The sequence below is a fragment of the Dioszegia hungarica genome (genome assembly GCF_025882075.1).
Source record: "Dioszegia hungarica strain PDD-24b-2 chromosome Unknown MKK02contig_25, whole genome shotgun sequence".
Classification (NCBI taxonomy): Eukaryota; Fungi; Basidiomycota; class Tremellomycetes; order Tremellales; family Bulleribasidiaceae; genus Dioszegia; species Dioszegia hungarica.
This window is the reverse complement of record NW_026515779.1, coordinates 1,492,468-1,519,052: the sequence shown is the minus strand read 5'-3', so window position 1 is coordinate 1,519,052 and position 26,585 is coordinate 1,492,468. Positions and strand designations below refer to the sequence as shown.

General features: G+C 58.7%; 9 protein-coding genes across 9 annotated transcripts; 4 read left to right on the top strand and 5 right to left on the bottom strand.

The window, feature by feature from the left end:
* Positions 1-146: 146 nt before the first annotated feature.
* MKK02DRAFT_41086 (uncharacterized protein) lies at positions 147-4,243 on the top strand (the record flags this gene model as incomplete). The annotated part of the gene is made up of 15 exons (XM_053091427.1): positions 147-165; positions 221-448; positions 498-692; positions 748-777; positions 848-2,864; positions 2,917-2,998; positions 3,050-3,237; positions 3,298-3,467; positions 3,519-3,538; positions 3,655-3,669; positions 3,720-3,767; positions 3,815-3,837; positions 3,894-3,960; positions 4,009-4,142; positions 4,204-4,243. The coding sequence occupies 15 exons, from the start codon at positions 147-149 to the stop codon at positions 4,241-4,243; spliced, it is 3,276 nt and encodes a 1,091-aa protein (XP_052942553.1).
* A 373-nt stretch (positions 4,244-4,616) lies between these two features.
* On the top strand, positions 4,617-8,246 carry MKK02DRAFT_41085 (uncharacterized protein; the record flags this gene model as incomplete). Its single annotated transcript, XM_053091426.1, has 15 exons — positions 4,617-4,641; positions 4,690-4,908; positions 4,955-5,143; positions 5,194-5,223; positions 5,326-6,787; positions 6,849-6,930; positions 6,975-7,159; positions 7,208-7,377; positions 7,428-7,447; positions 7,564-7,578; positions 7,634-7,681; positions 7,744-7,766; positions 7,820-7,889; positions 7,970-8,124; positions 8,189-8,246. The coding sequence occupies 15 exons, from the start codon at positions 4,617-4,619 to the stop codon at positions 8,244-8,246; spliced, it is 2,751 nt and encodes a 916-aa protein (XP_052942552.1).
* A 160-nt stretch (positions 8,247-8,406) lies between these two features.
* Positions 8,407-10,058, bottom strand: MKK02DRAFT_41084 (uncharacterized protein; the record flags this gene model as incomplete). Its single annotated transcript, XM_053091425.1, has 4 exons — positions 8,407-9,189; positions 9,282-9,497; positions 9,539-9,983; positions 10,042-10,058. The coding sequence occupies 4 exons, from the start codon at positions 10,056-10,058 to the stop codon at positions 8,407-8,409; spliced, it is 1,461 nt and encodes a 486-aa protein (XP_052942551.1).
* A 403-nt stretch (positions 10,059-10,461) lies between these two features.
* Positions 10,462-12,893, bottom strand: MKK02DRAFT_41083 (putative transcription factor PacC; the record flags this gene model as incomplete). The annotated part of the gene is made up of 4 exons (XM_053091424.1): positions 10,462-11,867; positions 11,910-12,164; positions 12,206-12,436; positions 12,479-12,893. The coding sequence occupies 4 exons, from the start codon at positions 12,891-12,893 to the stop codon at positions 10,462-10,464; spliced, it is 2,307 nt and encodes a 768-aa protein (XP_052942550.1).
* Positions 12,894-13,783: 890 nt separating this feature from the next.
* On the top strand, positions 13,784-14,701 carry MKK02DRAFT_41082 (uncharacterized protein; the record flags this gene model as incomplete). The annotated part of the gene is made up of 2 exons (XM_053091423.1): positions 13,784-14,002; positions 14,066-14,701. The coding sequence occupies 2 exons, from the start codon at positions 13,784-13,786 to the stop codon at positions 14,699-14,701; spliced, it is 855 nt and encodes a 284-aa protein (XP_052942549.1).
* A 1,365-nt stretch (positions 14,702-16,066) lies between these two features.
* On the bottom strand, positions 16,067-17,345 carry MKK02DRAFT_20358 (rho guanine nucleotide exchange factor; the record flags this gene model as incomplete). The annotated part of the gene is made up of 4 exons (XM_053086245.1): positions 16,067-16,268; positions 16,326-16,483; positions 16,531-16,956; positions 17,001-17,345. The coding sequence occupies 4 exons, from the start codon at positions 17,343-17,345 to the stop codon at positions 16,067-16,069; spliced, it is 1,131 nt and encodes a 376-aa protein (XP_052942548.1).
* Positions 17,346-19,208: 1,863 nt separating this feature from the next.
* MKK02DRAFT_20586 (tryptophan synthase beta subunit-like PLP-dependent enzyme) lies at positions 19,209-20,357 on the bottom strand (the record flags this gene model as incomplete). The annotated part of the gene is made up of 1 exon (XM_053086283.1): positions 19,209-20,357. The coding sequence occupies one exon, from the start codon at positions 20,355-20,357 to the stop codon at positions 19,209-19,211; it is 1,149 nt and encodes a 382-aa protein (XP_052942547.1).
* Positions 20,358-22,119: 1,762 nt separating this feature from the next.
* Positions 22,120-24,280, top strand: MKK02DRAFT_41079 (uncharacterized protein; the record flags this gene model as incomplete). Its single annotated transcript, XM_053091422.1, has 2 exons — positions 22,120-22,688; positions 22,732-24,280. The coding sequence occupies 2 exons, from the start codon at positions 22,120-22,122 to the stop codon at positions 24,278-24,280; spliced, it is 2,118 nt and encodes a 705-aa protein (XP_052942546.1).
* A 688-nt stretch (positions 24,281-24,968) lies between these two features.
* Positions 24,969-26,495, bottom strand: MKK02DRAFT_41078 (uncharacterized protein; the record flags this gene model as incomplete). The annotated part of the gene is made up of 4 exons (XM_053091421.1): positions 24,969-25,681; positions 25,783-25,942; positions 26,000-26,051; positions 26,107-26,495. 4 exons carry the CDS (start codon positions 26,493-26,495, stop codon positions 24,969-24,971), a joined length of 1,314 nt encoding a protein of 437 aa, XP_052942545.1.
* Positions 26,496-26,585: the final 90 nt, after the last annotated feature.

Sequence of the window (26,585 nt, the reverse complement as noted above, 5' to 3'; positions counted from 1 at the left end):
GTGCCCGTAGATAACGCGCTATAACGCGTCGAGGGCGCCTTACGGCATCGGCAAAGTCACTTTGGTCCGACGCCGAAGAACAATTCGCGCTGCTGTCTGTGCACCTTCTTCTTCTCAGCCAGTAGAGCTCTACAGGATCACGCAGGATGGCTGACCTTCGCGGTAGTAAGCTATTTCCGGCCGTTTGCACTGGAAGGTGATCAATCAGCTGACACAACAGGCGGCTATGGCAACGCCATCGCTATAGATTCCTCGGACTCGGAGGGAGACGGCCGGCCCGCGCAACCTGCTCCGCGCGTCCATCAAGGTCCGCCCCCATCTAGACGTCAAGTCGTCGTCAATCCTCGACCTAGCCAATTGAAGGCTGGGAGGAGACCGACGTCGACTGGAAAGACGCTGGGCGGGGCGGGGGCAACGGGTACGGGAAGTGAAGCGGATGGAGAGGGAGGTGAGCCTTGGTCTATCTCCTGAGAGGAAGGCGTGGCTGACGAGGACAGATGATTCGCTGGGGCTCCCGTCTGTGACTCAGAAGAAGAGGGAGAGGCAGGAGAGCTCTGCGAGCCCGCAGTGGGATGGAGGGGCATGGAGGAAGAAAGGCAACGGCAAGGGCAAGAGCAAGGAGAAGCACAAGCGCAACTCGGAGAGGGCGTCTGATACGTCGAACTTGGACGGTACTGGGTCCAGATCAAGACGTGGGTGACCTGCTTGAAACAAGGTGCAAGAAGTAGGAGACAGCTGATTGTATAGCCCAGAAGAAGAAAGTGCTCCCAAGCAACGGTGAGCCTCCCCTGTCTCTCCTTGTGGCCTGAGTGACGAGCGGGGACTCATGCTAATATACGTGCAGTAGTCATCGAGATCTCCAGCTCGGAAGACGATCTCCCTGGTCCATCACGGCCTCGTCCGTCCCTCTCGGCCACCCCCCAGAAGACCCGTATACGGACGGACGAGCCCTCCAACTCCCCCTTCCGGCCCTCTCCGAGCAAGACGCCCGGCGGAAGACCTAAAAAGCGGATATCGATATTGGATCAGCCGCACATGTCCATCTCGCCCGATGTGCCGATCGTTCCAGCGCTTTGGCGGGCTTCAGCTTCCGCTGCAGGCGTCCAGACATCAAAGGGAAAGGGGAAGGCTAGAGCCAGGGAGGATCCTCCCGCGGGTGCAGCTGGGTCGTCGGGGGCCGGATTCGAGGGCGGTGGGAGTGCGGTGACGGCGCTTGAGGCGGCGCTGGACAGGACTGGGAGTGTCGAGCTGATGAGCCGCGTGCTGGAGAGCGGGGAGGGATCAAGGAATAAGCGGGACCTTGCCCCTATCGAGGAGGACGAGGATGACCCGATGGATGGGTACGGGAACGACAACCGGGATAGTCCCGGCCCATCTCAGCTGAAACGGCCGCCTTCGTCTTCGCCAGTCGGCCGGCCCAGTAAGCTCAAGAATGGCGGGAATGCTCCTCGACGGCGCGTCGTCGAGACCCCCTCGAGTCCGAAAGTCGCGAACGACGAGAGCGAGGCGCCGTCTGCGCCAACCTTCATGCCTATGGAGCAGCCGCGCTCTGATACCGCGGACATAAAGGGCAAGGGGCGGATCCGATTGTCGGCGGACGGAGAAGATGAGCTGGATACTCTGCGGACGCCTTCTGTTCATGGCTCTCCGCTCCTTGCCGCAGCTGGAGCGAGTGCGTCTACTGCAGCTCCGCAAGTTCTCCAACCTCGAGCAATCCCTCCCTCAGCCGCTGCTGGTCCGTCCAGACTCCTTTCCCCGCCAACTGCCGTCCACTCCCGCACATCCACGGACCCGCTCGACCTCATCACCCAAGAACTTGATGAACCGCTCGACGATTTCCCACCCCTATCGGACTCGGTCGAGCCGTTCCACTTCATCTTTGACGACTCCGTACCAGGTACCGCGGCCGAATCGCCCTCCAATCCTCTCCCTGGCGACGCCGAAGAGGAAGAGCAGTACTCTGACGACGCGCTCGAGCGGGCTTTGACCGCTCTAGTCGATGACCCAAACATCCTAGGAGGCGATGATGATGGTCTCGACTTGTTGCCCTCGCCCGATGCTGGTCCGTCAAGGTTGTCATCGGCGGCGGTGGAGGATGCGATCGAGGATGCGACGGTCGGCGTGGACGAGGTGGATATTGCGGATCCGGCGGGTCCGTCTTCTGATACAGGGCTGGAGCGGGTCAATATCAGCAAGGTCGCGTTGAGGGTTCGGGCGGAGTTTGCGGCGATGAGCAGGGAGGAGAAGATGGCGCTTATCGAGCGAGAGGGGCGGCCTGCCGGGCACGAGCGGGGACGTGCAGATTGGGCGAGCGGTTCGGGAGCAGCAGGATCAGCTTCGGTAGTCAAGGACGGCGTCACCATCGCTGGATCGTGGAGCTTCAAGCCCCCGCCAGACACATCGGGATCGGGGCTGGTCTCGAGACCCAGGTCCCCCGCTTCAGACGCGGAAACAGACGGCCTGGTCATCGAACACCCTCCCGATCGATACCGCGGCGTCGCCCTCCGTCACGTGTCGACCGAAATGGTCGATCAATGGAACATGATGCTCCCTCAGCTCACACACAAGCCGGCGCTCCACCGACTCATCTTTCAGCAAATCATGGCGGACGCGCATGCCACGACCGAGCCGTACGCGGGCGAGATCTTCGTCACGAATTCGGCAGGGAGTGTGGATGCGGCCCCCGAGATCCAGTATCAGTACGGCAATGAGGTGATGTACCACCCGGGCGTGCCGGATCCGGATACGGGGACGGGGTGCGGGTGCGTGGGACCGTGTAATCCGAATGATGGTGGGTGTCGGTGTGTCCGGAGGCAGGAGCTGTACTTCGCTATTATTGGCATGACGGGTTTTGCGTATAATGAGTGAGTCTCAGCTCGGTGAGTTGGGGAGAGGGGAGAGAGCTTACGGGAGTAGAGATGGGACGGTCAAGAACCTTTCATGTCCGATTTGGGAATGCGGACCGAATTGCGGCTGTCCTCCTAGCTGCATGAACAGGGTAAGCGTCTTCCGTGCCTGTGCAGCGAGGGGTAGTCCTGCTGACGACCAGCGCATCCAAAGAGGCAGAGGCAAAAATATCGAGCTCGACCTCTTCAAGACTCGCCAGAAAGGCTGGGGCGTCAAGACCAGGCAAAACATCCCCATTGGGACTTTTGTGGGCATGTACTCGGGAGAGCTCATACCGCACTACGAGAGTGACCGGCGGGCGACTTTGTACGATGATCAGATCGGGCGGACGTAGGTTTTGCTTCCAGGAAACCGTAGATATCGGTGATGAGCTGAGCTGATGCACCTTAGGTACCTGTTTGACTGCGAGGGCTGGCATATCCGACATCCGCCTGATTTGAATGAGTTGTGTCAGGTCGATCCGAGGCTGGCGGAGTTGGCGGCGCAGACGGTGGAGCGGTATGAGGCGGCCGTGGAACTTGCGGGTGTTGCGGAATTGACGGACTATTCGAAGTACAGTGGTGAGTTTGCGCCTTGGGAACAGACTTGTATGATCTGTGCTGATTGAACAGTCGATGCGTTTCATTATGGCGTACGTGTCTGTCCTGCTACGTTTTGATTTTTAGCTGACCTTGCTTTCCCTCTTCAAATACAGAATGTAAGTGCTTCCTGTCCGTGTAAACCGGCAACATACGCTGACAATGCCAGTACACTCGATATTTCGTGAGCTGAGTTGTCGCAATCAACTTGCAGGCAGACTAGCTGACCACTAGAATCACTCTTGCGACCCTAATCTGATCATCACCCCGGCCTATGTCTATGTGAGCTTCCTGTCAGGCTCAGGGAGTATGTAGCTGATCTCATACAGGACTATCATCCGGAACGTCCCAAGTGAGACCTTCATGCCAGCTTCATACTACCGCATATGGTCTAGCGCTGATCCACAGGCTCATCATGTTCGCCCGAAAGAACATAGCCGCCGGAGAAGAGATGTGTATCTCGTACCGAGGCTCCGTAAGTCTACTCTACAGCTTTTCATCACGCTTGAGCTGATACTTGCAGGACTCGGAGGATGATGCGGCACCTGTCAAACCTCGCAAGAAGACCTACAAGAGGCCGCGGACCAAGAGGGTCGGGGCACGCCGTATGGGCGCGAGCAAAGCTGGGTCCAAGGCGGCTTTGGAGCGTTGTCGCTGGTACGTCATCTCGCAGGTCTATATGGCGCTGGTGGCAAGGATATCGCGCTGATGTGGATAGTGGCGCTCCGAATTGCAAGGGCTTCATGTTCCCGCAATAGGGGATCCTACCGAGGCTTGACCGCGCGCACCGAGAGGGTGGCGGATGGAGGATCTTGCTCGAGCATGTTGGGGCGGACGAACTTGTATCTTCCACTTGCTATGTCTTGGGCATGCTATGTTGCTACATTTTGCGTGTCTATGACGGGCTCATAAGCTCTGCCGCTGTCTGTCTGTCTCACTAGTCTGTCTGAGGAGGCACGACCTGGTCCGTCCGGGTCCGTCAGGGTCAATCGTCGGAGATATCTTTACGGCATCGTTTGGTGCCTGGCCGAAGTTAGAGGTCCAGTCAACGCGACTTCAGCTTCAGCTGTTCTTTCAATCTTCCTTCATCATCCTTCACTTCGAAGCTGGTGGACCCGGCAGCCGGGCAAGATGTACAGTAGGGGCTCGAGTGGAAGTGAGCTCAGACTGTGTCGCATGCGAAGGGCTTCTACTGACTTGACAGTCGACAAGACACAGCCTATAATCATCGACTCTGACTCCGAGCCGGAAGATGATGGCCGACCTGTCCGGCCCGTATCGCAAGCACACTCCGCCTCTGGATCATACGCCTCAGCACCTGCCAATGATCCTCCCAGGCTATCTCTCCGGGTGTCGAGGCAGCCCGTCGTCTCGCAAGGGAGCTCCTCGAGTGTACGGCCAAAGAACGGCAATGAGGGTGAAGGTGGGTTCTTCCTTCCTCGTCCGAGCTCGCCAAGCTGAGATAGCAGACGCATCGCTGTTGCCCGCAACAACAATACCCCTGAGGAAGGAGCGGGAGGACATCGCGCAGAGGGTGCAGCGGGAAAGAAGGGCAGGCAGTAGCGCCAAGCAGGGGAAGAGTAGGGACGATTGGAGGCGCGGGTCTCAGCGACCCTCGGTGACGCCCAACCCAGAAGCTGAGGGATCGAGACCCACGGGTGTGCTCCGTTCTCTACTCATATTGCTTTGCTTGGAGCTGAGGATACAGCTCCGAAGAAGAAGGAATCGACCACTGAAGGTGAGATCTCGTCAGCCATGCGGCCCATTTCTCAGCCCATCTCTATTCACCTGATTTTCACCGTCCTCTCTTACAGCCAGAGAGGTTGTTCTGACCCTTTAGTGATCGAGTTCATTGACTCTGACATTGACGACTTAGCGCCAGCCCAGGCTGGACCCTCACGTCCACCGCAAATCGCTCTCTCGAGAAACCACGAACCACTCTCCTCTAAGGACATGGCGGCTCAGATGGCGAGCTGGAGGAAGGAGGAGGATGAGGCGCAGCGGAGTCCCGGTCCATCTCGGCTGAAACGTCCTCCCACTTCGCCCCGGGTCGATCGGCCGGCCAAAATCCCATCCGGCGGTAAACCCGTCCACCGGAGTGACGTCGAGGCAAATCCAATGGACTGGGATCTCTCCTGCTACAAGGTGCCGCGGCGTGGCATCGATAGCGAGGAGAACCGGTCCAAGCGTGCAGTCGCCAGCTCGGAGTCCGGCTTCGGTCCTCTTCTCGCCAAGGATATGCCTGGCTCGTCGGCCGCGGCTGCGGCTTCACGCTCATCGCACACCCAGCTATTCCCGCCGGATGCAGTAGCAGGTCCATCCCGATCCCCCCGCCCCCCAAATGCACTCTCACGCGCCTCCACAGACTCACTGGGCACCGTCAACGGAGACGTCCCCATGGTCGACGGGTCGGTATCCGGAACGGTCGTCGGTACGTCTCGCAGCCGCCTCGCTGAGGCCCGAGAAGAGGCGCGACGCTTGGAAGAGTATCAGAGGGGGCTGGGCGGCCTGAACGATGACTCGGATGGCCGAAGGAGATCCGCCCTGTCGGCGACGTTGGTGGAAGAGGCGATTGAGGATGCTACTGCCGGAGTGAGCGACGTGGATATAACCACCTCCGGTAGTTCCACTCCGCCGGACACGGGACCGACAAGGACGTCGATCTGCGCGACAGCGCTGAAGGTACGGGCGGAGATGGCAGCGATGAGCAGGGAGGATAAGCTCGCGCTGATCGAGCGGGAAGGGAGGGGGTATCCCGCGAACCTGTCATCAACCCAGGCCTCCTCCGTGGATCACGTCGAGTCTACCATCTGCGGTCACCCGAAGGTCAAAGCCAAAGCCTCCGACGCCGCTCTTATTCCCTCGTCTCCCGAGCTCGCTGCCGGTACTTCCGTCAACATCATGCCCGAGCATCCCCCCGACAGATATCGCGGGATCGCCATCCGCGAGTTCTCAACCCAGATGGTCGATGAATGGAACGACCGCCGAGCAGACTTTACGCACAAACCCGCCCTCCACCGCCAAATCTTCCAGCAGTACATGGCCGAGGCGTACGCGTCTTTCGAGCCTCACGCGGGCGAGATCAATGTCGTCAATACCGTCGGGACGGCGGATGCTGCTCCGGATATGGAGTACCAGTACGGGAATGACATCATGTACCACGGCCATGTTCCTGATCCCGATACGGGGACAGGGTGCGGGTGCGTGGGTCCGTGCAAGCCGGGCGATAGGGGATGTCGTTGTGTGCGGAGGCAGGAGCTGTACTCGTATGGGATGATCCCGCCTGGGTTTGCGTACCATGAGTCAGTTCCGAGTCCTTCTCCTTCCACTGGCCTCCGCGAGTGAACAGAGCTGACAAATCAGAGATGGGACGGTCCAGAACTTCACGATCCCAATATGGGAGTGCGGACCAAATTGCGGCTGTCCTCCGACCTGCATGAACCGCGTACGTCTTTCCAATCGTCGATGAAGAGTACTGCTGATGTTCAGATCATCCAGAGGGGCCGGAGTAAGGACACCGAGCTGGATCTCTTCAAGACCCATCAGAAGGGTTGGGGGGTCAAGGCTCGGTACGACATCCCCAAGGGCACATTCCTCGGCATCTACTCTGGCGAACTTGTTCCTGACTACGAGTCTGAGCGGCGCAGCTACCTCTACGACCAGATCGGGCGAACGTGGGTCGGCTGTCTGGCTTCGGTACGGCAGTATAGCTGATGGAGGAGATACCTCTTCGACTGCGATAGCTGGTCGATCCGGCATCCGCCTGATCTGAAAGAGCTGCGCAAGGTCGATCCAAGGTTGGGAGACCTGGCGGAACAATCTTTAAGGCGGTATGAGGCGGTATTGGAGGGGTCGGAAGAGGTGGAGATGGAGAACTATTCGGCGTATAGCGGTAGGTCCAGCGAAGTAAACTGCGATGAAGGTACACAAGCTGATTGGTAGTCGACGCTTTTCATTACGGGGTATGTACGAGCTCTGACTGAATTGGCTGACAAGCTGACCTTGCCTTTTTGTTTTCACACAGAACGTGAGTTTAATTGACTGCAGATTTGAGCGGAATCGAAGCTGATCCTCTCAGTTCACCCGATACTTTGTATGTCTCCCCGAGCAATACAGAGCGGAGTGCCCAAGCCGAGCTGATTGTGTAGAATCACTCGTGTGACCCCAATCTGGTCATCATGCAGGCATATGTCAACGTGAGCTGGCCGCTTGATCCGATATGGGCCTTGAACATCAGGCCCCAGCTGACAATATCTAGGACTACCACCCTGAGAGACCCAAGTGAGTTCTTTATCAAGCACTAAAGCTCGAGCTGGATCAGAGCTGATGACTAGGCTCGTGATGTTTACCCGATGTCCTATTGTCGCAGGCGAGGAAATGTGCATCTCGTACATGGGCCTCCCGGTACGTCCCTCTTCTTGCGTGACCCGGCACCGCCCCCTCGCATTGATCCCCTGCCGTTAGAGAAAAGCTGATGGCTATAGGACGATGATGAGGAACCTTCTGATGTTCCCGCCACGAAGAATAAGTCTAACTCCCGAAAGAAGACCTCGGAGAAGGGCAAAGGCAAGACCTCCGCGAAAGCTAGGGAGGCCGAGTTGGTTCAGGCGGTGAGGCTGGGCGCGGAGATTTGTCGCTGGTGAGCTGTTGACGATATTTCCGCCTGTCATGGCGTGAAGTATTTGACAAGCTGACTGGTATAGTGGCGCACATAACTGTAAGGGCTACATGTTCACGGGCGGGAATTATGCGGAAGACTGAGAAGTACGAGCGAGGCGGATGGCGAGGAAGCAAGCCATCTGAGAGATCATCTATGCCGATCATGCGTTGTATCAACACTATCGTACATCTGTCTGTAGCTTCTATCTACTATGTATGTGATCTCTATCAACGTCTACGGTACATCTCATCGCACCCCACGCTACGCCTTCTTCTTCTTCCTCGGCTGCAACATCGTAACCACCTCCTCCACCCTTCCCCTCTTCCCCCCCGATCCCGAAATCGCCTCGACCTCAGCCGCCGTCTTGGCCTCCACAACTCCCTCCACGTGCTGCACCATCGCCTCCTCCCCAGTCTCCCCGCCTACAATCTGCGCCACGCTGACCAGCCAGGCTTCTGAACCTTCGAGCGCGTTCGGTAGGTCGTGGAAGTCGGTATTCATCAGGGCCGCTTGCATTCGGGTGACGATGGCGGGCGAGAGGTGGCCTGGTGCTGGCGCGGGATCGGCCGACGTCTGAGTGGCAGTGGCAGGGACCGCAGGGACGGAAGGGGAAGGGGAAGAGACGCCGAGGGAGAAGAAACCAGTCACGTCGAATGCGCACTCTCCGCGGAATCCGATCCGTTCCCAGAATTCGGCGGGGGTGATGCGAGCGAGGGCGGCGTGCGTTTGTTGGCGCTCGACGAGGTCGAGAGAGCGGGTTGTGCGCCGGGAGGTCTTGTCGGAGTACTGGGCAGGCTTCAGAGGATGGGAGGGATGTGATGGTTCCGAGGCGGAAGGGGCGGCTGTCGAGTGATTCTTCTCCACTTCCGCCTGTTCTTCTCTCTTCTCGTCTCGCTTCGCACCTCTGGCTTCTCCATTCCCTTTTACTTTCCCTGCTGCCCCTGCGCCCCCTCCCCCTGCCTCCGCCCCATTCCCCGATTCACCGTCCACGCCGTCCCCACCTCCCTCCGCCTTCTCATGCGCCACCTCATCCAAAAACCGAGTCTTCGGATCATCCTCCAGACTCGGTATCAGATCCGCCAAACTCAAACCCCCGCCCTCCCCCTCCTCGCCCGCTCCCACCCCGGTATCCTTACCGCGAACGGCGGCTCATACTTCCACCCCAAACCCACGGGGAGCGGTCTCCTCGGCGCCCCCACAAACGCACTCGCCTCATAAGCGCTATTCGGCGGGAGATAGTACGCCAGGTACACCTCCCCCGGCTCCATCCGTCCCTGATCGACCAACACCTCCGCAACGGCCTCATAGACGCCCTTCCACCACCCGCAGAGCCGCGCGCCGGATATATTGGGCTTGTTTTCGGCCGAATTGGGGAAGAGGTAGTGCCCCTGACTTCGCGCGAAGAGGTGGACTCGGACGAACGGGGTGGGGCGGGTAGAGGGGAGGAGAAAGTAGGATAGGAAGGCGGTGATGAGTGTTCGGGTGAGGGGGAGGGGAGAGATGTGGAGTTGGGAGAGACAAGGGGGAAGGCGGACGAGTCGACCTTGGATATGTAGAGGATGGAGGTTTGGGAGTGCGGGAGGATGTAGAGGTGTGCGGAGATGGCGGAGGTCAGGACCAGCCGGGGGGAGGGTGTTGTAGATGATTCAGGATAAGGTGGAGAGTCTTCCACTTCTGTGCCGAGGACGACAAAGTAGTCGACCTGGAAGCATCGAGGGTGGGTGATGGTGTGTGGGAACAGAGTGGAGGTGCGGGTTGGCGAAGAAGTGAGCGCCACTACTTTGAGCTTTTGTGCGTTGGGCAGCGCGGAGAGCTGGGACAGGAGGTGGTCCCGTAAGCTATGGAGTCAGCTGTTCAATCGAGGATGAGGGATTGATAGCTGACAGGGAAACATACCTCGTCGAGGTCGACATCTCGAGATACCCCTTTCCGAGGTTAACTTGGGCCGGATGGTGAAGGCAGACAGAGCGAAGGGTGCTCCTTTATGGACGTGTGCAGGAGTAGTAGCCGCGTAGTGATAGCGTCTGGTCGCTGCTGTTGAGGATATCGCACTTGGGAAGGAGGATGATGTAGAAAGGCAAAGTGTATTTGACCGTTCGACGCGGTCTGCCTCCACCACCTTCGACGCGTCCTCATTCCTCGATATCACCAAGACCATGCTACCGGTGCCAGTCATAGCTAGCTGACAGATGATAAGAGGAGCGGATACATGACGGCCTTCTATAATGGTCCACAGCGCGAAGCCCTTCACAGCGATAACTAATAGTACAAAATACCTTGACCCGCAAGTACAACCCCCAATCCCTTCGATTTCCGTTACGCCCCAACCTCCACCTCCGCCATCCTCCTCTCCATCCGCTTGGTCCTATAATCCAAATTAACAGCCACAAGCCACGCCCTAATCAGCGCAGCGTGCTTCCGCCTCCTCTGCACCTCCTCGTCCTCGTGCCCCAGCCCCAGCGCCGCAGCCGCAGCGGCCTCGACCGACCCCCGTCTACTCGGCCCATCCAGCTCCAGCCGCTTGACGGCGCGCACCATATCATCCTCCGTGTGGCGCTTGACGGGCGGGCGGTACCCCTCAATATCGCGCACCGAGGGGAGGTGCTCGTGGTGCTCGGCGTCGTCGTCGTGCGGGGAGTGAATACGGGGGAGGACGAGATTGGGTCCGTCAGGGAGATCATCGGCCGTAAGGAGTGACCGGATGGATATTTTGGGCGTCGCCATTTGTTCGGGCGATTCCGCCATGGCCGATCCCTCGTCATCATCCTCTTCCCCAAGATCGCCATCGCCGTACTGCGAGTCATGGTCCGCCTCGAGGTCCAGCTCGGTGCGGAGAGACGACTCGTTGATCCGGTTGATACCGCGCGACGAGACGGCCGCTCCGAGTGGCGCGACGTGGCGGTACGTCTTCTTGTGGTAGTCCCGTGGCTGGATGGTGGCGCCCATGGCCGGCTTGGAGCGAACGAGGGACTCAAAGTCAAAGTCCGTCCCCGTCGTCCGGAACGCCGCGCCCATAGGGAGCTCGGGGTAGCTCGGGACATTGAGGTCGTACCGGGGCATCCGGGCCTGTTGCTGGTTGTAGTTGGGAGGAGTGGTAGATACCGAGTGATTCCGAGGGAGACCGGCAATGGCACGCTTGGTAAAGTCGTTCATTGCCAAGTCGGGGTTGGAGGATGCGCGAGACCGGGTGGCGTCGAGCGAGGGGTACATGTTGCCGAACGAGATGTTCTGGCCGAGCGCCGCGGGAGGAAGCATGGGGATGCCGGGCATACCTGCCAGTCCCAACGAGGCGAGCTCTTCCGGGTTGAAGAGGTCCTCGATGGGCGATTGATCAGACAGGGGCGAGTCGCTGCTGATGGAGCTTCCAGAGAAGCCCGAGGTGAATGAACCGGTGTGCGTCATGGGGACGTTGTTGTATTGCGGCATAGGAGGGCCAATAGCGGCGTCGCGTCCGAGGGAGATCATGAATTGGTTGAACATGGCCAAGTCGTCGTCCGACTTGATCTCGGGGAAGGGAAGAGAGTCGAGGTCGGATCCGCCACCGCCGCCGGGGTTGGAAGACATGACCGGCGCAGAGTTGAAATTGGTGGTGTTGCCGCCAAAGCTAGAGTATTGGGTGTAGGGGTTGTGGACGCCTTGGGAGGGTGCCGAGAAGTGGTTCGGCAGGCTGGAGGATTGAGGGTAAGAGGGAGGGACCATGCCATTCAGGCGGGAGATCATATCTGACGATCAGCCGTATCCTTCGAGTTAACCGCAAGACTTACCGCCATTGTACACCGGCTCAACCTTCCTCTTCTTCATATCCGACCAAAGATCACCAAACGCATCGTCCGTCCCCCGCTTCGACCCCTTCGGCACGCTGTCCTGGGCGAACTGAGCGGCATACGCTTGGGTCTGCTGCTGCTGGTAGGCAAGTTGCTGAAGCATTGCCATCTCGCGCTGCTGGAAAGCGGCAAGCTCCTCGTGCTGCTTCTTGTGAAGTAGAGCGAGGGCGGTAGGAGTGGGAGAAGCGGATTTGGCTACTAGTCAGCTTGGTCCGGTGGAAGGTGGAGAGACTTACTGTGCTCGATGACTCGGGTACGCTCCTGGGGTACCGGTGCGGAGGGCTGTGAGGTAGTAACCGGTCCGACTCGCTGGTTGAAGACTGGATCGGACGAGGTGGCCGCCTTGGAGAGTTTGTGAAGAGCGTGGTGCTCCTGCGTATGGATACGCTCGTGCTTCTTGAGATCCTGAGGGCGCTTGAAGGTTTTGCCACAGACCGAGCATGGGTGGGGCTTGAGTGGCGTGTGCACTGAATGTCAGCTAGAGTCTTTGGCAAAGAGTATCTACTCACCTCGAAGATGACTGGTAATGTGGTCCCTCTTGACACACTTGGTCCCGCATCCCTCCCACCCACACGTCAGGTTGAGATTTCCCGTACTCTTCCGCCCGACGTGCGTGTTGCAAAGATGATCGTACAGCTTGTCCGGGGTGGAGAAGGTGTCCTCGCAATCGGCCCATTTGCACTCGATGACATCCTCGTTGCTGCCGTTGGAAGCGTTACTGATGCGACGATCATTGCTGGAGTGGAGACCCGAAAGGGACGCCAATTCCGGTGTGACCGGTTCGACCGAGGAAGACGAGGGGGAGGTGATACTGGCCGAGTGCGAGTGAGAGTGGGAGAAGGAGGGTTGGTAGTGCGAGTAGGAGTGGTGCGATTGGTGCGGGTGGAGGAACGAGGGCGGGAGCGAGGGGTACGCCGTGCTCATCTTGGCGAGAGATGAGGGAAGATTTGTAACAAGTTTCGATGGTCTCTCTTGGTTCTGAGAGCGGTAGTTAGGCCAGATTATATCTGGCTGGTTGACGATAGGTGTCGCTGTATACAATATAGCAGCAAGTATAGCTGTCGGTGTTGTTGTGAGGGGTGTTTGTAGGTAGATGTATAGATGCAAGGTGGGCGGCGGGGGGGATGTATGCGAAGAGTGAGCTTTTGCCAAGAACTTGAACTGGGAGATTAGCCAAGCGCCGAGAACACGCAGCTCGTGGCGGAGGCTTGGCCTTGGCGCCCAGTCAATCTTAATTGGCACGCCTAATCGATCATAGGCGTGTTCTTCAAGGCACTGTCAGGCACAGCTTCTGTCACGCCTAACTACTGGGCCGATCGGAACTAAACTCGTAACGCCGAGAGTGGCGGTAACATCGATCCGCCACCCAGTGGCCAACAGCTCATGTGGCAGGCCGCCTCTTGCTCAATGCTGTCTACGTTGTGGCTGCATATCACCCGACTTCACTAGCCCTCGGTATCTAGGTGGGTGTCCGGCTTAGGAATACATAGGCATAGCAAGCCGGCACGAAGGGCATAGCAGCGAAGAGATAGGTGATTATGGCTTTGCGATGCTCAGATCACCGGTGCACGGGTGAGGTTATGACTTCACCGCCTCCAGATCTTTTTTGACCCAGTAGACAGGAGTCAAAACTGAAGGGATATCACCTGTCGTAACGCGTCATTAAGCAAAGACAAAGGACAGCAACCAGGTTATCGCTGGCGCTCGCTCATCGAGCCCGAACTTTAGACCGCAGGTTCTCCGTTCTTCCCTCTTCTCTATCTCTCTTCTCGCCACTCACTCTTACTCACAGATCAACATCACTGACACCTGACATGACGTCGAAAGCAGCTAGCCGGCCAGGCGAGACATACGAGCTCATTGGCCAGGACTTGGGCTGGAACACCCGCGGGCGCGCCGGGGTCAGCATCACCTTCCAGGACGGCGACTTCCAAATCCAGCCTTTCGCGCACCTTGGGTTTGAAACCCAGTCTGAGCAGAAACAGGACGAACTCCTCGCCAGTACTTTGTCAGGGCTTCTCGGATCCACGCGCGTAAGTATCAGTCTGGGTGCGATGATACCCGTACGTGACCACGTACACGTGCTGATGCTGTAGCCCATCCGGCAGAGACTCAGGTTGAAAGACTTTCAGAGCCAGAGCGGGTCACCAGAGCATACGGAGATGGGGATTCCGCATCCTCTGCTCGAGAAATGGGGCAGCTCCCTCGTTGAGAGCCGTGGTGCCTTCAAGAAGTGGGCGGACACGCACTGCCAGGCCGGATGGCCTGCTTTGATGACCAATGACAGCAGGATCGCTTGCCAGGACATCGTGTCGGCTGTGAATCAGAGCTATCGCGGAGCCTTGGGAGAGCTGTACTCAGAGTCGATGGACGAAGTTCGGAGGAAGCAGGACGAGCTTGACGGCGTCCTGTTCGACGAGCCGGTCGATGAGTTCCCGAGGATCATGCTCCTGAAGGCTGTCCGGGGCCTCATGAAGCGGCAGATACATTCCGACTACCTGCCCTTCTTCCTGAAGATCTCGCCTTCAGCCTGGAGCGCCGAGTCCCTCGAGACCGGAAACACAGCGCGAGGTGATCTCGTTCGCGATCGGCAAATCGTCCAAAACTGGCTCGATACGTGGCCTGGATTGTTCACGAGGCATGTCATTGGCAGAAGTCCACAGGATTTCCAGACGATCGTCGAGGCGGTCAACGCCACGCAGACAGCGAGTTCTGGTGATAGCACAGCGTGATCGGGGACTGATTCGACTGATATTCTGACCTGGATGAATGTGTATATGTATCTGATTGTGAATATGTGATGTACAGATCACTGACGTACCTCATGCGCTTTGATATACCAGCACACCCCGCCGGCCTCATGTGGAATGCCCCTATCGCCACTCGTTCGCTCGCTGCGAGGCAGGCGGGCCTATATGATTACGAACCTGATGCCTACCAGCGTGTGGTCTCTAGGGGTACATGATCGACGGAGTCATCTTACATATGGCGCAATCAATCGCGCCACGTATGGGTCATCTTCGGTACTGTGCTGATTCATAGCCAGCATGTAGCATAGCATCCGATCATTATAGCTACACAGATAAAGAGATTATACCTAGATCATCCCTCCCCTTCCCGCCTTCCCGGTCCGTGCCCCCACGCCCTCCTTCGCCACCGCGACCCCCACCGCACCCGTCACTCCCGCCCGCCTCGGCATAGTCCGACGACTACTGACTGACCCCGTCCTTTCCACCTTCGCCCCCTCCGCCACTTTCCCCGCCGTCCCGCTCATCTCCCTCTTTCCCCCATTCCCCATCCCATTCCTATTCTTCGGCGAGAGCGGCGCGGGCGGTGTCGCGCTATGCACCCTATCCAGCGCCTGAGGATTGAGAGCAAGGGGCCGACCCTTCCCTACTGTCGCTGCGCCATTAACAGCCGAGCGCATCATCGCCGGTGGTAAACTCCGCCGAGCCGCAGATTCCGATGACGGGCGGACCGTACTGCCCTTCATCCCTTCGTCTAGGGGTACCTCGGTCGACCGGAGTCGATGGGCAAACTTGGCATCCGCCGCTTTGCCCTGTAGGTTCCCACCAGCGGGTCTGGGCGCTCGCGCACCGGTACCCTTCGTCGGCGTCTGAGAGGTAGCGAGGGTGCGAGCTCCCGTTGGAGATGTCCCGATACTCTTTGGTCGGAGCCGAGTGGGACGGACTTGATCCCCTCCGTTGAACGCAAATGACATGACGCTCATCCGGTCCGAGACGACTGTATCGGTATCGCTAGGCCGGGGCCGGATAGTGCGGGATGGAGAGGGAGTAGGACCATCTTCCGTCTTGATGGGTACGCGGCTGGGAGCGAGAGAGGGAGTGGCGCCGCTAGGTGTGCGCGAGTGGGCCTTGCGTGGAGAAGCAGGGGCAGGGAGGGAGGAGATGCGCTTGGATGAGGTGGATGCGGAAGGAGGAGGGGCGGCGGACCGAACGCGTGAGATTCTGCTTCATTAGCTATGTCAGATAAACGTCGTATAGGCTAAGCTAGCTCACTCCTCCATGGATAGCAACGCATCCGTACTGCCTGTCTTTGGTCTCAAGTGCCATTCATGAACCTTGACGAACTGCTCGTCAGCTCGATTCCAGCCACGAAGAGGTCAGACTCACGCGATATAGATTCCTCGCCCGGATAGACTGATGTCGCTTCCCCACCGTCGCATACTTGCCCTTGTTGCCCATCTCCGGCATACTCTCGCGCTTCGATTTCGTGCTTGAGATGGGCAACTGCGTCGAGCCGGTCTTCTCACACAGGAGCGACACATCGGAGAAGCGCCTACTTTGTGAGCTCTTCTGCCTCTGCTTCAACATTATTGAGACGTCAACAACTCACACGATCCAGTACTCAGCCTTCTCGGGCTTCTTGAGCATATCGCTCAGACGATGCTTGGATTTCCGGCTCTTCGTTCCCGCCTCTACCGCCGCTGATTCGCCAACTGACAGCTGCGTTTCGTCTACAACCAATCTGCTCGCTTTGGGCGCCATCAACACCTGTCCATCAGCCCAACCCTTGGATCCAAACGAGACATCGGACCCACCTTATCAGCCTCTAGCCCCTCTATCCTCGCCCAAACATCCCTCGTCCGCTCACTCTCCTCCTTCGACACCTTCTCATCCTCAATCCCCCTCACAATCATCTCCACCTCATCCACCATCGCCAGCGTCGCCTCATACTCCCTCAAGCTTGGGTCCGTATTGAATAGCAGATTCTGGAAGAGAAGCGGGTACTTTAGAAGGCGCTGGAACGGTTTCGAGAGCGATATGGCCAGACCCGACTCTCCGCGCTCAGTCGCGAGCTCTTCGAGGCCGAGGAGGGTCTTGCCGAGTGTCAATTCGGGGGAATGGTCGAGTTGACGCGAGTGCCGGCGGGGAGGGCGGGTAGCGAGGGAGAGGGCGGAGTCGATCGTGGAGAGGGCGGACTCGAGGTGGAGGATGTAGGTTGCGTATTCCCGGAGAATGTAGGACTGGGAGTCAGCTCTCTCTCCATGAAAAAGAAGAGTAAGCTTACATGGGCTGTAAACACATCCGCGAGACTCCGGACGAGGGGGTACTGATCCTCATACCGCCTCCTCAGCGCCGCCGCCAATTTCAAGTGCCCCTCCAGAATCCCCCCGCTCAGGACCGCCAGCACCTGCGCCAGCTCATCCGGCAGTATCACGTCCTTCTTGTCCAGACCCTGAGCTATACTGGCCAGACTGGATCCAGAACCTATTCGCGTTGAGCCCGCTTTGGCCGGGTGCGAGAGGCGCGCGAAGGATCCGGACCAGCCTTTGCTGCTACCCCCTGATCGGGACTCTGGGATGCCTCGCGAGAGGGGAGGTAAGGACTGGTGCGCCTTTGCCTTGTCGCGCATGGACGAGAGGCTTGGTTGTCCGCGTGGAGCAACGGCAGGGTTGGTGGGCCGGCCGTTGGTGAGCTTGTTGTACGCGTCCAAGCGCGCCGAGACGCCCGTTTGGGTTGGCGAGGTCGTATGTGATCCAGGCTCTGAGGGTTGGGCGGAGGTGGACGTGGAGCGGGAGTAGCGTGCGGCGATAGGGAGATTTGGGGAGTCGTGTGAGGAAGGAGACGAAGGCGACATGGTGGATGACGGGGAGAGGGTGCGGGATAGAGCGACGAGCGGGTCGTGCAGTGTCAGAGTGGGTGAATGGGCTGATGGGGGAAGTAGTGCGCGACAAAAGGTGTCGTTCAGCTTGATGAGCTCCTGAACGTATCTGACAGTCAGCTCAGCCATGCATAAAAGCTGTAGAGCTCACCTCTCCTCGCTTGAGACAATCTCCCAGAGCACTTCCTGCCGTGTCCGCTCCCTCGGTCCCAGATTCGCAATCAATTCCTCCTCCGCCATCTCCGACCAGCTATTTGGCTGAGCGAGGTAGGTCTGCGTCGAAGCAAGCGACGTCTCGCTGGCCATCGACACAGACGTCGACGGAGTGGGACTCATCAGGCTCCCAGGCCCGCTGCCGCCGAATGTACATGATTTGATCGGTGAGGGGGACCGATACGAGCTGGACGAGGGATGGATGGGGCGTATGGAAGTAAGGGGTGGTAAAGAGTGTTTGCGCAGTGTATTTGGTCTTTGTCGATCCGCCATGGATTGTCGCAAAGGAGGAGGAAGGACGGGCGATGAGGATGTTGAAGGGGTTGTTGATGTGGCTCGAGGTTGGGTGTCTTGTTGGATGTCATCCATCAATGCGCTAGATGGCGGTGTAGGCACCGGACTCCTGAACGTGACCTTCTTCCCTCCTCCAGCGCCCATCACGTCCAGATATGCCGCACTCAACGTCCGTTGTCTTTCCTCCATGGTGCTCTCCTCCTCGATATCCAGCTTGGAGGGTCCGAGCGCCGAGCTCGGACGCGATTGCTCTGCTGACGCATACGAGCTGCTCCGGTAGGGTATGCTAGGCGGGCGGGGGGACGACGATCTAGGAGAGCCAGGCCGTGATGACGAATCTGACCCGAGAGCGGGAGACGAGATGGGTGAAAGGTGATCCGGATCGTGATTGACCGATTGACGTCGTGAGATTGGAGGGGTACGCAGCGTGTCCCTCGATGGGGGCCGCGAGGGTCCCGCTACGCCCGGAGCGGGAGTCTCCTTCTCCTTTGTCCGGAAGCGCGAGAGGAGCGACTTCATCCTGCGTGGTATATGTAGGAGAAGGCAGAGATGTTGATGCAAAATGTAAAGGAGGTGTAAAGCTTAATTCTCGGAGGCGTGTGTTTGTGTGTGTGGCAACAATCAGGCAGGTGTTTCAGCGTCATTACTGGAACGACTCCCCACTCTGGCGTGCGAGAGCATGTATAGACCCTGGATGAGACGAGGCACTGCATAGGGGATCAGGAAAGCATACATGATCCATAGGAGTGACGATGGCATCCTCTCAGAGATATCAGCTATTGTCTGCGCCGGCAAGACAAAAAGCAAACGCGCTCAAGGGGATCGAGAATGCCGGCAACCCCTCGCCTCTTGAAGATACCCAGGCAGTTGAGCAGCGAGGTTGAAAGGGGATAGAGGTGGCATCAGCAGAGATGCGAGGAGATTGTGAGAGCTGGAGACAGTATTCATCACATCCATCCTTGTGTCCGACAAGTCCCCCTACGACCGCTCCACCGAAGATCCCCGCCTGTCTGCTATTCTCACCGCCTCTTGGAGTTTCAGCTGTCAAGGCAGAGAACACCTGCATCGTCAGCTTTGCACGAAGGTCATGGTACTGCGGGGCTCACCTCACGCATCCACAACAACAGCGCCATCCACCACGACCTGCCCATACCCCTTCCCGTACTTCTCCCTGAACACCTCGATATCCTTCTCATCCACCCTACTCCCTCCACACACGACGACAATAACTTTCAACTTCTCCGGCAGTCCCTTCTCCTTGATCATATGCTCCAACACCTGGGGATGGTACACCGGTACTACCGCCGCGCCGGTACTGAGCTCGATGGGCTGACCGAGCTCGTCCGTTGCCTGCCAGGCTGCCGCGCCGCACTGGGCGTCGTCCGCACGTACCGAAGAGAGGTATGGGGCATCCTTGCCAGCGGTAGAGCCATGTGTCTCCGGCGTCGCACCTTCGACGGAACCGGTACGGGCGTATTGACGTGCCGCGTCGATAGCGAGGGTGGAGCACATGATGCAGTTGAGGGAGACGGCGAGGGAGGTGTTTGCGCCGTCGACGTAGTCGTGATCCGTCTCGAGACTCAATCCCCATGGATCCCCACCCATCGCTGAGACACCGACAACATGAGTGGGCCGCCGACCGTCCGCTGCCGCCCGCTCGCCCAGGCCCGTCATGATCCCCCTGATGAACCCGCCTCCGCCCACCGCGGACGAGACCACGTCCGGCCTATCCGTGGGATTCTCCAGTCCCGCCTCCCTCATGGCTCCCTCTAGCTGGTCGTAGATCTCATCCACGATGGACACGTGACCCCTGACCACATCCTCCCCGACAAAAGGGTGGACATAGTGCGCGTTAGGATCCGCCGCGACGCATTCCCGCGCCAGACGATCCACCGTCTCCCATCCCGAGTCGCTAACATTCACCTCGGCGCCGTACCCCTTCATGCGCTCAATGATGGGGGGCTGTGTCTTTTTGTGGACAAAGACCGTGCATTTGACGCCGAGCTTCTGGGAGCAGAGTGCCGCGGCCAGACCGGCATTACCGCCCGAGGCAACGACGAGGTGCGCGTTGGGGCCGATGCGGTGTGCGGCGGCCCAGCAGGCCCGACCGATCCCGCGAGCCTTGAAGGAGCCAGAGATTTGCTTGGTCTCGAGCTTGAGGAAGACGTTATGGCCGGAATGCTGGGAGAGGGGGGCAGAGTAGATGAGGGGCGTGACGATGTGGAGGGGTTCGTAAGTGGAGGGTATGGAGGGCATGGTGAAGAGGGGTTTTGATTCTTTCTGGATGGCGGTCTTTGGTGGGACGGGGCTGGGTGGGGAGGGCGAGCTTTAACATGGTCAGGTATATGAGTAGATGGTGGACGGCGAGCTAGAGATTGGCGGCGAGAATTACCGTCGGCTGTGACCGGGATCAATTGACCGCGGCGAGATTAGCAGCTGGTTCAACGTGGGATCGCCCGAGCACCTGCTATGTAGTGAGCGTCCCGCAGGCTGCTCCGGACAACTCGTGCTGCAGTTCATATTGCCTGTATAGAGAGCCTGGCTGATCCCTGGGCACCCTACTCAACATTGGAGCCCTTCCCGCCCACCTCTCTGCACGGAACCGGCGCCGCTCAAGGCCGAGCAATTCGAAACGAGGCCCAACCTGTGCCTCGCTTAGCCCCCGTTTCAGATTAATCCCTTGTAGTAACGTTAGTCTCGGGGGCCAGGTCCCGGGTCTTTTCAGGGTCGTTCCTCTCTGCCCGCGCCTTGCTCCGCTTCTGAGGCTTAATTTAAAGTTTTTGCTCAGGGCGATGAGCGCGTCACGCCGTTTCTCTGGCCCTTGTGCCTGAGTGACCGGCATGACTGCTGCTGAGCCGAGGTGTTGACCTTTGCTTTGGTCAGAAATCTACCTTGTGAGACCATCAACCATTCGTACATTCCCATCAATACAACCCGTCAGCAGATCATTACGACTCCGCGTTTCACAGCAGATCAGTCACCCGAGAGACCGGCTCCGCCCGAAAAAGTCTGTAGTGACGCAGTGACGAGTCAGCAAAGATCTACCAGCCGACCGAACCGAACCGGCACCAAACAGCTTCGGGCAGGCTGGTCGTTCCCGCCCTGCCTAGGAGAGAAATACCTCAACAGGAATTCTCGCCTCTTCTCGCCTCTCTTCATCCATACTTGAACAATCCTACGGCGCAGCTGGCAGGTTTGTTGCCCAGGAAGAGCAAAGAACCAGTGAGTAATCTTTGCCTCAGAGATAAAGAGTTTGCCGGCAACGTTCTCGAGATCTTGTGCCTGGGGGCTTTCTTGCGCAGAGGCACTGCGTTGCGGATCCCTCCCGTTTCCCCTCCTTTCCTCCACCTTCCTCCTGTTCCTGGCTGTCAGCGCAACCACAGCTTGGCGAGATCGTGGCAGACATCAGCTTTGGGTGGATGCATGACTTGCTCTGGAGAATGTGCGGTAGCAGCGATAGTGGCGAGAGAAAAAAGTAGGAACCGCCGGGACCTGATGGATTCTGTGTGCCTCCCTCTGTGTTCTCACACCACCCTCCTTCCGCTCCAAACTCGCTCAGATCTCTTCCTTTAGCTCCGTCTTCCCCTTCCTTTGGCCATCCCTGTCCCCAGAATTCGCTCCGTGATCTGGCTTCGAAATAGCTGACCCGTGTGCCTTAGGCTTAAGCTCGCTCGTGCCTAGCGACCATCCCGGTTCCTGTTCTACCCAACAGAGAAGCATCAACTTCTCCCATCAGCTCATCGGATTCGGCGTATCAGCGTGAGCTCCACTCGTTCGTTCGTCATGGCTCGAGGCTGACGATACCCTTTAGACCGGTTCTCATACCCCTCCTCCCCTTCCCCATCCTACACAGCTCTATCCACCGCTCAGCTTCCCCTGGCGATCAACTACCGCCGGGTGCCTTTCTCAGCTCATCGGCGGTGCCTTTCGGCCCCTCGCCCTTTGACTCTCCCCCATACCTCTCCCGATAAACAAGGCACCAACCCCTATCCCTGATCGCCCCTCTCACTCTGCGACCATGTCGCTCACCACTACCGCACCCCTCGCTCCTCCGCACCGACACGGTTCCATCTCGATGACAACCCCCTATGAGGACCGACCTTATCCCAATCAGGGGCAGGGCCCGGCACCTACCCAGGGTCAAGATCATCAAGCTCCCATCCCTCCTCCCTACTATTCCCGCCCTCCATCATCGCACGATGACGCCCCATCTTCATCGCACGGCGTAAACCGCTCGGATACACACACCTCTCCCGAGCGAAATGACTCTTCCCACTCTGCTCGGTCCCAGGAATTCGGCACCCTCCCCTCTGCCACCCCTCAGGCCGCCTCGTACCCACCGGACAGCACCTACGCTACTCCTGCCTCAGGGTCGTTTGTCCCATACTATGGCGCCGGGCAGGGCTCCGATCACGTACCCAGTCCACCTCTGAACGGCGACGAGCGCGGCTCGCTCATCCAATTCACGCCGGACGGAAATCCCATCGTTCCCGTCGGGATCAGCGGGGGCAAGATGTTCCAGTGCAGGGGGTTTGAGAAGTGTGATCGGGTCTTTACGAGGAGCGAGCACTTGGCTAGGCACGTTCGGTAAGTCTCCCTTGAATCCGCACCCGACATAGCTGACGATCAGAAAACATACCGGAGAGCGCCCGTTCCCGTGCCACTGCGGCAAGGCATTCTCCCGCCTCGACAATCTCCGTCAACATGCCGCTACGGTCCACTCGGACGCTCCCGACCTGAATGAGAACATGCTCAACACACTCTCGCCCGTCCATGCCGCTCTCTCGGCGCGTGCGACCAAGGAGCAAAAGAAACGGGGCGAGGTCGTCGAGGTGCCCAAGAACGCGGTGGAGCGGCCTCGGAATGCAGAGCGTCGAGGGAGCAAGGAGGGAACCGTCTCTCCTCCCGTCGTCACTGCCGCCGCATACCCTCCTTATGCGGACGAAGGGACCACATGGGATCACAATACCCGCCCCCGGACCAGCAATAGCGGGTACGACTATCCCTTCCATCCCCCTCCGGAGATTCCTCATGCCGGCATGGAGGGGACACCCGGTCCATCTCGTCGTCCTGGCTCTTCGGCGGGATACTCGGCTTATGGCGGTGGATACTATGAGGGACCGCCCGCCCGGCCTCAGACGGGCGACATCGCTCAGCCCGCCAAGGGATTCGGGGGGTATCGATCCCGAGATGGCCCTCCTCCTCTCCACAGCGGATCTCAGGGACACTATGCCGATTCGGAGCCACCCACGTCCGCCCATGGTCCACCTCAATCACCTATGTATACCGCTCCCCCGCCTGTCCCACAGCCAAATTGGTCCTCCCCTCCCCCACCACACACTGCCTACGGGCACGAGCAGAGAGCGTACTACCCATCTCACCCTGCCCCGGCTCCCACCGCGGAAGGGTACACATACCCCGAGCCTACTTATGCTCAGACGTCAACCACGGCCAACGGTCCCAATGGCAGCTCGTACGGCCCCGCTCCGCCCGGGAGTGCCGGCAGTACAGGGCCTTACAATTACCCTCCTCCTCCTCCGACTGCGAACGGCTATTACGGCCAGTCGCAGAATCAAGGCCCATACGCCCAACCCCTCCCTCCCCCTTCCAGTCACGGGCACGGACCCAGCCACGGCCATCACTCGAGCTACTCGGTCGCCTCCTACGCTGCTACCCAGCCGAATACGCCCTACTCGTACCCCACTCCCCTCTCTGGACCTGGATCGTCGCACGGACCCCCTTCTGCCCCCCTCCACACGCCCTCCGTCGCCGCTCCACCTTCTGTCGTGGAATATCAGTACCCCGCCCTACCTACCTCCTCCTCCTCTGGCGGTATCGGCAAGCGCCGGCTGGACGATATCGACATCTCCTCTTCTTCGTCAAGCATCGGCGGCGACTCGCTCCCCGCGCGCAAGATCCCCAGGGCATCAGCGATCAACCAGCCTATCCGGGCACTGCAAGAGCCGAACCCGCCCGGACATGATGATGATCAGCTGTGGTTCCCGCCTACGACGGAGAGACGGTCCAGTTTGGCCATTTCGGCGTTGTTGGGGAGTCCGGTCGAGGAGCATAAGCCCCGAGCACCGTGGGATGGGGGTGTGGCGGTCGGGAGTGGGAACGGGGGTGTGGGGGAGGGAATGGAGGAGAAGGCGAAGGCGTTGTTGGGGAGTGCGCATTAGCGCCTAGGAGGGGGTGGAGGGTGGGAAGGGTGAGGGGGATGGAGAGGGAGAGAGGTTTCAGGAATGGGAGTGAAGAGGGAGGTGAAGAGGGAGAAGGGGAGAAGAACAAAAGTAGGGAAGAAGAAAAAAGGCGGAAGCCGATAGGGAGAAGACAAGAAGAGAAGAGGAGAAGGAGAAGGAGAAGTCAACACGGCACATGCCGAACGGTCTGCGCGAATCGGGCGCGAAGCGCATGACGACAAAACACAACGGCGGAAAAGAAGTACCAAAACAACGATCGACGTCCACGTCGGCAATGAACGGGGAGAGGCGAAGTAGCAGGCGCAAAAGGGAATAGAGGACGCGGCAGAGATGGCGGAACGCCGTTGGCTTATTTGGGACTAGGACAGAAGGGGGCCAAGGAAGTAGGCGCATACAATATTCTCGTCTTTGCCCTTCCTCTCTTACTACGTACACCTTCAAATACTTCATATATTATAGCCATCATACATAGCTCGAGGGTGGTTCTTGTTCAACTAGTTGGCGGTTCATATTTGGGACACCTCACTTGTGTAGCTACTAGCTATGCCATATGATACATGATACATGATACAACATTACAAGCAGAGTCTCGATGTCTCAGCATCAGCGTCAACAGCTTTATCAAACTTGATACGTGATACTGTCTACCCCCCACACCACGAAGGCGTCATCTCAGCTTTATCCGCCCATCCTTCACTTGCGCCCCCTTCCCCTCTGCCCACTCCCCTACTTCGCCCTCCTCGAGGCCTAGCCACTCCCCAGCCCATTCCATCCCGAGCTCCAGATATGCTTTCTTCAACACCTCCCAGGCCCTCTCTCTGACCCTATCCGTACCCCAGCTGATCATCGCCCCCTCCGCGCTGCTTGTCTTCGGATCGGCCAGTATACCCCAGTATGCGACCGGATCGAACCGTTCTGCCGAGAGAATACGAGCGAGGCGCCGAGCCAGACGAAGAGAGGGGTCGAGAGGATGTAAGAAGGGCCGAGGGGGGAGTTTTGGTTTCTCAGTCGGTTGAGACCCGTTGGTACCGCTGGAGCCGCTGGTGCTATCTGCGAATGGCGCCCGGAATATTGTCCGCTTAGGCCTTGTCAACTCCCCCAGCGCCGCCGTGTACGCCGTGATTGACCCAGAATGGCACAGATGATATAGTAACAACAAGGAGGCGTAGAGCCCCCGATTGTCCGGGATGTCCGGAGCGGGCGGGAGGAGCTTGAGCTCTGAGAAGGAGGCGGTCAGCCCGACGGGGGTCCGCTTGGCTATAGCGGAGGAACGGCAGATGTCGGCCGAGGTGTACAGGGTGTGAACGAGGGGGGAGAGGGAGGAGAGGAGTTGGGTGGGTGTGCGAGCGTATAGCGCGAGGAGGGCGGAAGATTCGACGGCTGGAGAGTCAGCTACACAACCCCATGAGAGGGAGGAGATCAGCTGAGATGGATAGGTGAATGGGTCAAGCACACGGGCAAGGAGGTATACGCATACCTACCCTCTATAGCGAAGTCGTCGACCCGGCCTGAAGCTGCGATACCTTCGCGTAGTTTCCGGAAGAGCAGGACGATACTGCCTAGACTTTCGAGCTGGTCCGTCGCCCTAGCGGGTGGTGGAGTATCTCTGAAACCAGGAAAGAGAGCGTAATGCTTGTCGAGCTGCCCGGTCAGATTTACTTTTTATCGTAGAAGACGATAGCTGCGGAGTGAGCTCACTCGTTCGTCAATATACCGCCTGTACCGCTCTTGCAAACCCCAATTCTTCAGTCTGCCGCATCAGTACTTGCACATCAGTGTGAGTCAGGGGAAGGGGACGGACCTACGCATCTCCCTCTGCCCCATCTCCTCCGCTCCTTGACACAGACTGAATAAACTCCATGTCCTCCATCCCAGTACCTTCTACCGCTTTCTTGGGCCTAGAATGCAGGTCTGTCCGTGTGGACGGACGGATATCGCTAGCTGGGGACGCTAGGACCGAGGATGATGCTCTGGACGGAGAGGACCAGTCTCGTGTTGAGGATGGCAGGCCAGGTATGCCAGTACCAGGGCCGCCACGAGCTGGAGCGGGCGTCCGGGGAGGCATGTGTCCGGATGTCTCGGCCTGAACTCGCGTTCGGGGCGGCGGGGGATCGGCTGATCCTCCAGCTTCGGGATTTCGAGGAGGTACCGCTGGAGGGCGAGTCCGGGTATGAGGAGGCTGATAAGCCGGCATGGTGATTATACACAGCTGCTGAATGCTAGACACAGTCGATGCATGGAATCGTGTGTGACAGTGGACCACCGAAAGTGGTGAGGAATGTGC